A 14219-nucleotide genomic window follows, 5' to 3' on the forward strand; every position below is an offset into this window, starting at 1 on the left:
AGGAGGGGGAGTTATGAGTGAGCACAGCTCTCCCAAAACAGGAGACAAGGGAGAGGCCTCTCTCTGTTTTATTATTATTTGTATTACTGTATCGCCTAAGAGCTCCACTCCTGGACCAGGATTCTATTGTGCTAGGTGCTGGACAGACACAGAACAAAAAGACTGTCCCTGAAAATGTACGATCTTTAGAGAGGTGGGAGAGCTGTGTTCCCCACCCCATCTCACCCTTGTTTCCCCTTACTTTAACATCTACTTACCTCATGCTTATCAGGAGCGATGAAATTCAGTTGGCCATTTGAGTCATACAATATAGAGAAAGCAAGCTCAAGCACCTCCTGGAAGAACACAGTCATAAAGAAACCCATATTAGAAGTCCATAAGAAAGAGTCACACATTCACACCTTGCTCTCTTCCCTGCCAACAACTCTGAAGAAAACTGAAATACTTTACCATATGCACCAGAATAAAACGATACTCACCTGAAATTCTACTTCGTTTCCGGCCAATACTACCATGGTGCCAGCATATCACAAGAGACACTGACAACAACAGAACCAACACTGGTGCCAATGGGGTTTAGGCAAAGCTAAAAATCTGAAATGAGTAGCAGTGACAGTGTGGGGTTCCAACTTAGGCTAGAGTTTGGGTTTGGGTTTGAGCCGTGCCATGGCTAGGGTCTGAGATCAGAGACACCAAAACCTCGCGAAGCCATAGCCCCATAAGACAGATATCTCACAAGGACAGTTCGTTTTGTGATATTTGTGCCATTGTTGATGCCGGAAATCTTACAAAATTATCCATTCTCAGGAGATTTCTTCCATTTTGGTTGCCATCTGAACCAGAATGGGCAAATGTGTCCCATGCGGGTTTGGAGCCAACCACACAGAGGGAAATCCCCAAGGAGCACAGAAGGCTGCCATAGCTGATTCCTCTTCCTCCTCTCAGGGCCCACTCCCACCAGTGTAGGGGGCATTTTGGGGATGGGAGGGGTGTGTGTTCAAACAGACCTGCACTCTGGTGCTTCTCACTGACGTAACACCCTCTAGAGGGCCATTACAAGCTGGTGTAACATAAAGCAGTTCTGTAGCTACACAGAGTTACCCTGAATAATATAAGGAAGGAAGGCAGAAACATGGTGAAAAGCTACCTATGTGTTTCTCCTCACGTGCACTTCCACTGTTGCCTCCAAGAATCTGGCCCACAGTATAACCACCTTCAAACTTTTCCACCACTCCACCCCCGCCTACATCTCTACCCTCATTTCTTCTACTCTCACTCCCCCCACTCTTCATGTTCCAGCCCAAGCTTCTCTCTTCACTACCTCATTCAATTCCTTCCCGTTGCAGATTCAGTGCCTTATTCCATGCTGTCTTCTCTGCATTGTACAGACTCCTAAATCAGGTGCTAACTCCCTACCTCTCCTCCTTTGAACCCCTTCTGAGAACTCAGGAGTCCCACAAAACCTACTGGCAATAACTTCCACCTTCCATGCTCTGCTCTTCAAAAATGCCACATCTGTGTGTCTACTCAGATTGTAAGATCTTTGGGTTGGGCAGCCGGGGTCTGTGTATGTGTGTGGGTAGAAAATCTGGCTCTTGCTTTTATTTAACAGGTCATACTTGTTGCAAGGCCATGTAAGCTCTAGAGCTATACTATAAACTCTGACACAACACTAGGTACATAAGTGGTGTCTAACAAATACTGTAATAATAAGGATAAATTAATAAGTTTCCCAATGTGGTTCACATTCTTATTTCCATTTCAAATGGTTTTAGAGAGCATATAGTGCTACAAATAAAAAATGTTAGCTCCTCCCATGCAGTAGCTGCATCTATCTGAGATATTACTGTTTTTGTTGTTCAGTTATAAAGATCTCAAATAAGTTTTTTTTTGAGGGGGAGGTTGGAAAGAGATGATCAGTTTTCTCCCCTATGTCTCTGAACTGGAATTTTCAAAGGAGCCTAAGGGAGATAGTTAAGCATGCAACCCCTATTGAAAGTCAATGGGAATCAAGTTCCTTTGAAAGTGCCAGCCTATGTAAATAAATAGTCAGCATTTATCAACAGTGACCACACTGCTATCTAAGGTACTGTGGTATTTCCATATCCTGAAACTAGCAAGTAGATGTGGTATATCAGTTATTGCAGCATGTCTCAATATCAGTTTTTACCGCACGCTAACAGTCATTAGTGAAGTGACTAGTGTAGCCTCTACTTGGTGGACTCAGAAATATTTCCCTCCATATCATGGGCCCGGTTCTTTTTACCCCCTTGCTTCCTGGTCAGTGGCCCTATAACACTGATTGGTTTTACTGGCTCTCTTGAAAGAGAGAAGAGATGCATACAACAATTGTTCCTACACTGCTAGAAGCTACAAGAGCACTGCTTCCTACATTCAGGATACTGAGGATCAAAAATGAAACAACTGTAAATCTGTGGTGGCTATAGCAGATATACCAGACCAGATTTGATCACAGGTACACAGAGCCAGAGTAGCTTCATTGACTTCAGTGGAGTTACTCCAGATTTACACTGGTATAACAAGACCAGAATCTGGATTACAAACTTTAAGTTACACCCTATACACACTTGATATGGTTGATCTGCAACTTCAGTATCACATGGCAAAAATTTTTGCTTTCCTCAGGGTGTGGGTATTATCTCAAACTTGCTGTATTTCTAGAACATACAAAAGGAGCTCTCTGGGTTAATTCCCAGAGGAAGCAACAGCTCCTGGCTTTACAGATGCACTCAGCTATCAAATTGCTTATAGTTCATGCAGTTATATTCTGTTTTAGGCATGTCTCTCTCAAGCGTATTTTATTAAGAGTACTGACTGCATTCCAGAACCAAATTTACTCCTGCCCATACAAGCCTGGCCTTATCTCCTCTCAGAGTGTTATCAATTACTGACATCAGAAAATGCCAAGTCGTGAAACAAAATGCGCAGGGGAGGGAGCCTGTACTATGAAGCTACTGAGCTTCCAGAAGGTCACCAACAAATCCTGTACATAGGACTGGGGATGTGAAAGAACCAATAACAAACAGTATGATGCTCCAAGCTCAGCCTTTCTGTCAGATATCTCCTTCTCAACATTCTCTAGCTAACTCTTCCCCTCAACTCACTACCTAGGTTGAAGACCCCACTGGTAATGGATCCAATCCCAGCTCCTGCCTATATCCCTGCATGCCATGCCCTGTAGTCATTGCCACGTCTTGCACCCATTTTGCTCTTTTATCACTCCCTTCTCTCCCCGTTTCCCATGTTCCCTTGTTTGCCTTTTTGTCTCTTTTGTCTTTTTTTTGCTGGGTCTTACTTTCAATTTTTCATTCAGTCCATTAACTTTCTCATTGTTATCTCCTTCCCCTTTCTGCCTCCCTCTGAAAACCCAGTTCTCAACCTCTCTGTGTTCACTTCTCCCTTCCAACTCTTTTCACCAGGTCCTCTCTCTGTCCCAGATCCATCCTTTCTCTCACAATCCTCCAATTTGCTCCCTACTTCCAACTCTGTTTCCTACTTCCAACTCTTCCTCCCCTGCAACCATTCCTTCATCACTTCTAACTTCTCCCTCTCGTGCTCTCTCTCTCTTCCTTTCCCCTCCTGGTGAATTCTTCTCTGCCCCTTCCTGTTTTTACAAGAGGAATCAATGCTTGGAACCAGAGATGTCTCTCTCATTGAAATAGAGTGTGAACACTCTGCTTAAAGTTACTAGCCACTCCCTGCTTCAGCCTCATGGGAAATCCTTTACAGAAGAGATGTGAGCAGACAGGATCAGGGAGCAGGGCAGCTTTTGATAATCAGATTTGCTACTGGTTAATTGTTATGCTGCCAGTGCCTAAGGCCAAGGAGCACAAGCGATCACATGCAGCTGAAACCACCATGTGAGTGTCCTTCCACCTCATCCTGAGTGGTCTCATGGTTCCTACAGCCCACATCACAGGTTGGGAACCACCGGCCTACTAAGCCAATGCCAGAGCAGGATGGTTCCCACAGTACACTACCTAGAATGTGTGCTGGTGTTCTTGTTCTGTGATAACCAAGGTGAAATCAAAGAGAACAGATGTTTCTGAAGAATGGAGAAGTAAGTAGATTAATTTCCGCTCACTAAAAATTCTCCACAGATGGAGAAAGTAAATAAGGAAGTGTTATTTACTCCCTCACATAACACAAGAACCAGGGGTCACCCAATGAAATTGACAGGCAGCAGGTTTAAAACAATCAAAAGTAAGTATTTCATCACACAACGCACAGTCAACCTATGAAACTCGTTGCCAGGGGACGTTGAGGAGGCTAAAACTACAATGGGGTTCAAAAAGATTTAGATAACCATTGATGGACCTATTCTCCATGAACTTATTAGCCTGGATGGGCAGGGATGGTGTCCCTAGCCTCTGTTTGCCAATAGCTGGGAATGGGCAACAGGGGATGGATCACTTGATGATTCCCTGTTCTGTTCATTCCCTCTGGGGCACCTAGCAATGGCCACTGTTGGAAGACAGGATACTGGGCTAGATGGACCTTTGGTCTGACCCAGTATGGCCGTTCTTATGTTCTTAAACCTACCAAGTCAGCAAATGGAAGGGATGACTGGGGAATACCCACGGCTAGATGAACATGTCTCTCATACTTCCTTGTAAAATGACTTTTAAATCAAATACAATTCATTTGCATAAAATATATTAATATTATATGAGAGGCACAAATGAGCCTAATAGTGAGTCTTAAAAATTGAACCTAATTTAAAACGTGAGCAAGACTAAACAACCATGGATTCAAATCTGCTTCTATCAAGCCATTCACGTTTCATATGGCATCAAAATTCCAGTTCACCTTTGTTCCTATTTATTTCTAAATGATCCCACTGGAAGAATAAGGGCTGATGTTGGCCAATGGAGAAATGATGATGCCACTATTAAGAACATTCTGCCAATTCTATTCCTGTGTGTAACACTGTCATTCTCTCATTTAATTTTCTTTTCTTCCAATGAATACACATACATATAACATATAACAAGCACCTTAATGTGTATTCCCTCTCTCTCTCTCTCTAGGTCATAACATGATGAAGGTGTCCTTTCAAATCCTCTCTTCAATTGTGAAACTTCAACCTACACTCTGTGTTTTGTAAATACGAAGAAAACAGAGTTTGTGAGATTTTGATACATCATTCTCAGCTGTCAAACTAAATTAAACTAAAATTTAGCTAAGCAGTGCTTCAATATTCTGCACAGACTATTAAAATGTTGCAGACATTGTGCATACAGTCTGTATTACACAATAACTAACCTTCCAAATTCTGTTATTCCTAAAGCAGAAAACGAGGACATGGAAAAATCAACATCATAAATGGAGTAATGACAAAAATTACTACAGTCTGTACCAAAAACTGAATTCAACAGCTATGGATGTAATTATGTTACCTATCAATTCCTGACCTCCACATCTTTGGTTAGCAGCTTTATGTCAGTCTATTGCAATTTTACCCTAGGAAATGGAGCATTACTGACTGCTGAGGGCATACAAATCTGTAGCCCTTCTATATAGCATTAAACTCTATTTAAACACTGCTGCTTTATAAAGATGACAAATTTTCCATCACCCACTGTATGGTTTCTGTCTTTGTTTGTGTGGACAAATGAATGCCAAGATAAGGAAGCACTAAAAATACGTCATCTATAGCATATAGTTGCAACAGACAAATGCTGTTGATGTCTCAGGTGCAGCAATAAGTAGGAGCTGTGTGCAATCTATGGCGTGTATGCGTGTGTTTGTGTTCTGATTCAGAAAATTAACCAGGAAAATATTTCCTTGCTTTTTTTTGTTTGTTTGGCTTTGATTTTCATTTGACAAGGCTTTTCATTTTCAATCAGGAATATTCTATAGTGAAAGAAGATGAGGGTAAACTCTGTATTTCAAAATGACTATTCTGCTCTATGAGCCACATACAACTGAGACTAGTTACCTGTATGGGAAACATACGCAAACAGAGCTTCTGAGATGGTCTGTCCCTCCAGCCATCCTGCACTCATCAGTGTAGTATCTTAGAATCAGTCATTGAGGGAACAGCTAGTTTCAGCTGTCTCAACCTGTCCTCATCTCTTTCTCATTGTAGGAAAAGACCAGAGGTGGGAATGGACAGACAAAGGTACATTGCAATGGTTTCACTGCACCCATCCCCACAGTGCCTGGCTCCAGATCTGTCTTTAATCCTAGGCTTTCATGAACATTGAACACACACATTTTGTTTTCAAAATTAAACACTACTGAAGTAGGAAATCTTTTTTTTAATATTTTATGCTTCAGAATCTTTCTAAGCATCACAACTAGAGGTAGATCCAAAGCAGAACTTCAAAATATTCCTAATTTCAGGCGTTGATAGATTCAGATTCAAACCCCCTGGCTAGAACCCTGTGGTTTCAAGTCAGACCCAAAGCAATGAGGGTCTTATTCCCCCACTGAAATTCATATGCAGCACAGGCTGATGGAAGTCTCATGAATATACCTGTTGGCCAGGGATTTCCACCTTTAAAGATGGCAGAATTTTCCCAAGATCATCGGATCTCCCAAGCTCTCGTAATTGGGAATTAACTTCTCAGCAAAAAAAAAAAAAAAAAGGCAAGATTTTAGCACTATGAAACCTGAACACTAGTGCTAGCTTCAGCTTCTTGAACCCAACCTCTGAAAAATATCCTAAACCTAATCTGGATCTGAACACTGCACCTCTTCTCAATCCCACTGTAACGCTGAATGCATCATTGCTTCCTTAAAATTCAAATATCACATGGCATCCTTTCATCAGCATCCATTTCACACCTGGGTTTTCTAGCACACCTCAATCTGAAATGACGATAAACTGGACATAAATTGTATCTTTGCTGTGTGACAGATGCAGTGACAGATTCATCAGAGAATATGGTAAGCACAATTTATTTGTTTAATGAGGATAATGTTTCAGCAGGTAACATCGTTAGGCCACTCATCAATAGTTATTGCTACTCTGTTAGACTCCCTGGAACCCAGCAGGAGCCAGCAGTACTGATCACTTCTCCGTATGTGTTGTGTTTATCCACAATTATCACAATGCACAGATGCCATGAAAGTTAAACATAGGGTTGAGCCCACTCAAGTAGGCTTGTCTAATAATTTGACTCACATGGTCTTAGATGAAAACAGAAAAAGAGATGAGTGTGTGTGTGTGTGTGTGTGTGTGTGTGTTCACATACAAATGGATTTGCAGCAAGCCAGAATGCAGTTATTTCAGGAAAGGTCATGTTCACAGTCTTTGTACTCTGCATAGTGAACAGTTATAATAATTTGAAAGTCATACCTTGTTTTGTTTAAGAGCACCTTTCTCCTTCATGTGAGGGCAGTCCTTCCCTGTCACAACTGCTTTTATATCTGCCACAGGTACTGCATTCAAAAAAAGAAAATGAGTGTAACCAAAAAGTGTAAGAGCTGTGCTGTCAAACAAGAGGCAAAACTGATGTGTCAAAAATTCCAGCTACTATGCCATTACCAGAGTCTGCTGTGAAAAAGGAAACTAAGCAAAACAACTGAAACAGGCATCACTGAGCCTTAACATAATGGATTCAAGTTTCACATGTCCAGATGGCAATATGAACTAGGATTCTGCGTTCTCCCTCTTGTTGAGACTTTTGATGGAAAATGGATTTTGTGTAGATGTGTATAGGGTTTATGTACACTCACACCTCTAGACCAGAGATTTTCAAACTGTGGTCCACAAGCTCCATTCAGGTGGTCCACGGATAGTACCCTCTAAGGTTTAGGCCTGGGTGGTCGAACACAAGTGAATGAAGGGCTACCCACCTAATTAGTTGAGCCATGCAGGTGTGGCTCCACTAATTAGGTACCTGGACCCTGGAGAAGACGCACATGTAAGGTGAGGTGGTGGCCTGGGGGAGAATAGGGGGTAAGTGTGAGGAGGCAGTGGGGTAAGAGGAGGTGGGAGGAATTTGGACATGCAGTGTAGCGGTGGCCAGAGAAAGAGGTGACTTTCCCCAGCTCCAGGGCTGCGGCAGCCAGGGAGAGATGGCTCTCCTTCCCAGCCTCAGCTCAGGGCCTGCCCCGGCAGGGGAGAGAGGGCACATCCATCACATTAGAAAGGTAAGGCTACTGATATTAAAATATGAGTTGTGTGCTTTTATTTGTAGAACAAAAAAATGTTAATTGTTGTTAAGGTTTTTTTATATAACGCTTTTATCCAAAGCATTTTACAATAGTTAGCTAATGGTACAAACAACATTTGGAAAGATCATTAAGTGGTCCACCAAGACCTCAGCAATTTTCAAGTGGTCCGCGAAAAAAAAAGGTTGAGAACCACTGCTCTGGACAACATATAGCAGGGGTCGGCAACGTTTGGCACGCGGCTCGCCAGGGTAAGCACCCTGGCGGGCCGGGCCAGTTTATTTACCTGCTGACGCGGCAGGTTCGGCCGATCGCGGCCCCCACTGGCCGCGGTTTGCCGTCCCGGGCCAATGGGGGCAGCGGGAAGCGGCGCGGGTGAGGGATTTGCTGGCCGCAGCTTCCCGCTGCCCCCATTGGCCCGGGACGGCGAACCGCGGCCAGTGGGGGCCGCGATCGGCCGAACCTGCCGCGTCAGCAGGTAAATAAACTGGCCCGGCCCGCCAGGGTGCTTACCCTGGCGAGCCATGTGCCAAACGTTGCCGACCCCTGACATATAGCATATATCTGTCTTATTAATTTAGATATTACTTTTTTATGTTGTTTTACACTTTATCAATGACTGACTGCTCAATCACACACTTGTGATTTTGATGGGGAGAAGCTATATAAAGTTTAGAATGACCAACCATCACTGTTTTAAAAAAAATAATTTTTAAAGTAAATTCGTTAAAAAAAGTTTTGAAAAGTTTCATATGTCACAGTCTCTGCAGGAGTAAACTTGGTGAGGTCACTAGAACACAGAGATAAATGCATCTGTGCTTCAAGTGGAAGTCAATTTTCCGGCAGTAATTACATTATGGAAAATCTATATACTCTAAATATAATATGGTCAGTGAATGACAGAAAGCTTCTACAATCTATAAATAACCCATTATCTTGTGACTTTGGAAAAGGATCATATGGAGCAGAATAATAACATGAAAGTCTGTCATTGCTTGAGCCCTTAGAATCTCTAATGGAAATGCTACAGTAGAGAATGCATTTTCCCCCCGATGGACTCAGCAGCAGAACACATATTTTATGTATTATATATGTGTCTTCTCTAGCCAAGACAACAAGCTGTTGTATCACTCACAGTGTTATGGTTGAAAAGACAACACAAAATATTAAAATACAATGCAATTTTTAATGGATTTTTTTACATACAGTAAACCATAAGCAGCAGAAATTATTCCTGGGGTTATCCATTCAACCTCTCCTCCTTCGGTCTACTTTAGGATTTTAAAGTGCCACCCATCACTGGAGTCTCTAAGGAACTTCCCCATAGCAAAGATAGCGATAGCCGTAGCAAAGTCCCTAGTGGACTCCATGAAGTCATTGTCACTTTTCTCTTTTTAGGGTCAACACTCTGCTTGGGGTAGGTTTTTTTGAGGGACTGGGAGGATTTGGGGAATAAAAGGGAGTGTCTGAGTTGTGAGTATCACTTATGGTTGAAAGACTTTCTCTAAACTGAAGGCTTTGTAATGTTTCCTAAAGATGGTCAGACTCTGAATTCACCTGATCTCATCTGGAAGGTTGTTCCATAGCCGGATCCTCTCTACTGAGAATTTTGGTTCCCAGATCTCATATGCTTTGCCCTGGGTTTTGTGATCTGTATTGTTCCAGAAGTATGCAGCTGTCATGGTGATTCATAAGTCAAAATTTGGTCTTTGATGTAGCTTGGGCTTGATACATTAATCGCTTTGAAAATTAAGACCATTGCCTTAAACTGGCATTGAAAGCTGACAGGGAGCCAGTGGAAGATCTTGATCATGGGTCTGAGGTGGCCTAAGCCATAGAAGAGGTGGGCAGCTGCATTCTGTGCCAGCTGGAGCCTACGCATAATCTTCACATTCAGCTTCAGATACAATCAGTCACAGTATTCCAGCCTGGATATGACCAATGCACGGATTATTGTGGCTAAATCCTCATCTGGGAGGAATGGACCAAGTTTCCTAGCAAACTGGATATGAAAGAAGGCATTTTTGAGAACTGATGGTACCAGTTCATCCAAACTTAGTGAGCAGACAAAGAGGACTCCCCTCTCCACAAGCCACCTCGGTCTCATTTTCCTTTTCCTCATCCTCTTTCCCCTACTGGTTCTCCTCCTTCTGCATTGGAGAATGGGAAGAGAGAAGGACCACTATGTGCTCCCCTTTGCTCACCCGATGGCCAGGAGGAGCGAGAAGGCTTGTCCAAAGCTGGCAGTGGAGAGCACAGTAATCTTTATGTCTAGGAGAGTGTAGGTCAGTACACTCAGATGGTAGCAAATCTCCGTAGTCCCACATTATATATAGGGTGACTCAAAAACTAGGGAGTCCGCACTTGGTCACAGGTTTTGTAGGTTCCCAAAGCTGGTTCTGCATGGCATGTCTTGAACAGTAGCACCTTATTATTGGGCTCTATTTACATGAGTTGGATGGTTCTCATGTTCCATTTAAACTAATTCCTAATGTAATGGCTGCTGTGGTAATCCATGTGTCCCCCTGAGCATGAAAAGTCTGTGGCACTCAAGGAATGGTGGCCCTCCCTCAAATTCTGTCACTATCTAATTCACTTGGTCACCCAACATACACATTTTATGGAGGATGGGGCCCAGTCACTAGAGCCACAGTTCAAGAGTGGGCTTCACTGCCTCATCTTTCACTCCAAAGCCACTGTAATATTTTTGCCCTATTTCTCTAACTGCAGAGCAAACAAATAGCTTTTCCTAGCGCCAGTGCTTTAGTGCAGTGATCAGAAACCCTGTCCTACATTCTGACAAAGGACTCCAGTAAAAGCACGAAACACCCTTGAGGCAATTCTGTACAGCAATGAAAATAAGTGAATGTGACTGTAAAATGCTACTGTTATGTGACTCCAGCTAGGTGTGTCACTCTCCCAGGCCAGCACAAAGCAGCACCCGGACATTTTTATGGGATGGCGGCAGAACAAAGCTTTTGATTTCATTATTCCAAAGGTTTGTGCTAATTGATTAATAAAAATAAGTCAGTGTAAGAAGTTTAGGTTATTAAGTTACAGTAACTCCTTGCTTAACGTTGTAGTTATGTTCCTGAAAAATGCTACTTTAAGCGAAACGATGTTAAGCAAATCCAATTTCCCCATAAGAATTGATGTAAATTGGGGGGGGGGGGGGGAGGGGGTTAGGTTCCAGGGAAATTTTTTTCACCAGACAAAAGACATATATATATATATATATATATATATATATATATATATATATATATATAGTGTGTGTGTGTGTGTGTGTGTGTATGTGTATACACATACATTAAAACTTATACTGTGTGTGTGTATGTATGTGTACACATACACAGTATAAGTTTTAATGTATGTGTATACTGTGTGTATATATATACACACACACACACATATAGTATAAGTTTTAAACGAACAATTTAATACTGTACACAGCAATGATGATTGTGAAGCTTGGTTGAGGCGGTGAAGTCAGAAGTTGGAATATTTTCCAGGGAATGCCTTACTGCTAAATGATGAACTAGCTTTTGGCTGAGCCCTCCAGGGTTAACCCATTGTTGTTAATATAGCCTCACACTCTACAAGGCAGCACAAATGGAGGGAGGGGAGACAGCATGGCAGACAGAGACAGAGACACACTCCCTGTGTGTGAGAGAGAGGAGAATTATTATCCCTGTTTTACAGATGAGGAAGTGAAGCAATAAGAGATTAAACAATTTTCTCCGGGACACAGAGGAAGGCTGTAGCAGAGTCTGGAATTGAACCCAGATCTCACAAGTTCCCGGGCCACAAGAGCAGATCCATGCCACCCATGGATTTGCAAAGACAAGATCTGGCCACTCATTTTGGGTTTCATAATAAGATGAAGCTAAACAAGAAAATTGAGGTGAACAAATCAAATGGTGTCATAAATTGACTGGAACTGCTCACATCCTTCTGGGTAGAGCTGCCATTGGATAGCCTTGAAAAAAAAATACACACTTTGCAAGCTCTACCACTACTGCAGTCTGACAAACTCTTTATAGACTGCCCAGAGGTCTGTACTTGAGAAGAATGCTTGTGACAAGATATACCTTAACCAGAGGAGGCATGGCATACTGGGCCCATTAATGGAGCTATTTATATTGCATTGTCTTAAAAGCAAAAAAGTAACATAAAAATTAACTAATAGAAGAGCCAGCACATTTACATGACTTACATTTATCCTGCAAAGAATCATGGGGAACTTCTCCCTGTGGACTTTCTTCCAAGTCTCCGTAGTGCAAGACCTTGTGATTGGGCGATAATCGACAATACCAAAATTTGTCTGATAAAATAATACATTAAAAAAGGTTATCATCTGTTTTCATCTTCATCACCAATAGCACAGGAGAAAAGTTATTCATTTCATATGCTAAACTGCAGGGAAGTATGTAATGGTTAAAGAATGTGTGATGTGTTTTGAGGAGGGCAAGGACTTTGCCTGTTCACGATAATTCACTTAATTAAGAAGAGTCTTTGAACTGGTCCTCTTGCAGCATTTCTATTTTCATTCAGCCACCATTCACAAAAACCAGTGTTAAACAAGAATGACTTCCTTAGTTTTAAACTCTTCCGGGAAGAGACTTGGGCTAAGGTTTTCAAGAGAAACTAGTGACTTTGGGTGCCTAACCTGAGATGCCTTTGAGGGGACTGTTTGGAAGAAGTGCAGAGTGCTCAGTAATTGAGAACCAGACCCATTTAAGATGTCTCAAATGGAGCACCCAAAAATGACTATTTACATTTGAAAACTGTGGCCCTTGCCTTCTGATATGCTTTATAAAGCGTCATGTACATTTACTGTGTTACAGAACATAATAATAATTTCCCAATGGTTTCAATAACTACATCACCAAGACCCTTATTCTATAGATAACAAATAAGTCATTACTTTATATGTCCACAAATGCATATTGTTTGTCTTTTTTCATTTTAGCCTTCTCTCGGAGCCCAAGTACATTTACACTTCTTCCCATCTCCAGCTTCTTCAGTTATTATTCTGCTTAACAATATTTGCCAAGAACTGCTACCACTAATATAGGCTGGCAGAGCCAGACTAAAATACTAGCTAATGTATAAGGTCACTGCCTGCCAATTCCCTTTCTGAAAGGATAACTCCAGACTACCACCCAGGTATCAACCGTACCACAGCACCTCTAATAAACAGACCACAGTACGCTGTCAGAAATGCAATTTTGTTACACCTGAACTACGACTCTCCTAAAACTTTGAGCAAGGTTGGACAAAATAGTGGTTAAAATGCTAGTGGATCCCTAGATGCTTGTCTACATCAGCCCTCCCATCATTTCTATCACCAGTGGAGTGGCATCCATGGTGAGAAATTTTAGGGGAAAAGGCTAGCATGGACACAGCCCCAGAGCACTATACTAGCACACTGGCTTCATGAGTCTGACATTTTTAGGAATCCTGTAAGCCCCACTGTCCATGCTTTAAAATAAATTAAACAACCACCTAATGGAGAGACATGATTGAACATCATAGATTTTTTAAACTGTGCATGTGATTCCCCCCTTTTAGCTATTTTTCACTGTGTATTAGCTTTTTTCACTCAGTAAATGTGCAAAGATGTTTGAAAAATAATAAATGCAAATATTTTTCCATTTATGTACCACCTTCTCCTGAAAGAACTCAGAGCACCTTATGAACTATGGTGAGAGATTCTGATTTCAGTTATACAAGCATAAATCTAGAGCAACCCCAGAGTTAATTGATTTACTTTTGTGTGCCCAGGTTTAGAGTCTCGTGCTACGTACATAAAGTGCCACTGAAACAGAGCTATCCTTGGGATGGAAGGCTGCAGGTAACTAACTCATAGTGTGTTGCACAGCACTGGGGAGAAGGGAAATTGTACACGAGAAACCAGAAGTCTCTATGCTTACAAAAATGTTATAGGGCCTTCATAAGAGAGCAGATAGAGCCCTCAGTTTATATGGTCTTATATAAAGGACCCATAATAAACTGCTTGGCATTCAATTTATGAGTCTTGGAAGAATGTATGGTGAATGAATTCTCCCTGG

General features: G+C 41.9%; 1 protein-coding gene across 5 annotated transcripts in view; it reads right to left on the reverse strand.

The window, feature by feature from the left end:
• ELMO1 (engulfment and cell motility 1) overlaps positions 1–14219 on the reverse strand; it is a 471086-nt gene that overhangs the window by 2890 nt on the left and 453977 nt on the right. For all 5 annotated transcript variants that reach the window (XM_005287366.4, XM_065587209.1, XM_042860355.2 and 2 more), the window contains 3 exons: positions 12362–12469; positions 7328–7410; positions 258–335 (listed from right to left, as the gene is read on the reverse strand). In XM_005287366.4, the coding sequence (XP_005287423.1) occupies positions 258–335; positions 7328–7410; positions 12362–12469 (269 nt within the window). The remainder of the gene's footprint in view (positions 1–257; positions 336–7327; positions 7411–12361; positions 12470–14219) is intronic.

This window comes from Chrysemys picta, chromosome 2 (genome assembly GCF_011386835.1).
Source record: "Chrysemys picta bellii isolate R12L10 chromosome 2, ASM1138683v2, whole genome shotgun sequence".
Classification (NCBI taxonomy): Eukaryota; Metazoa; Chordata; order Testudines; family Emydidae; genus Chrysemys; species Chrysemys picta.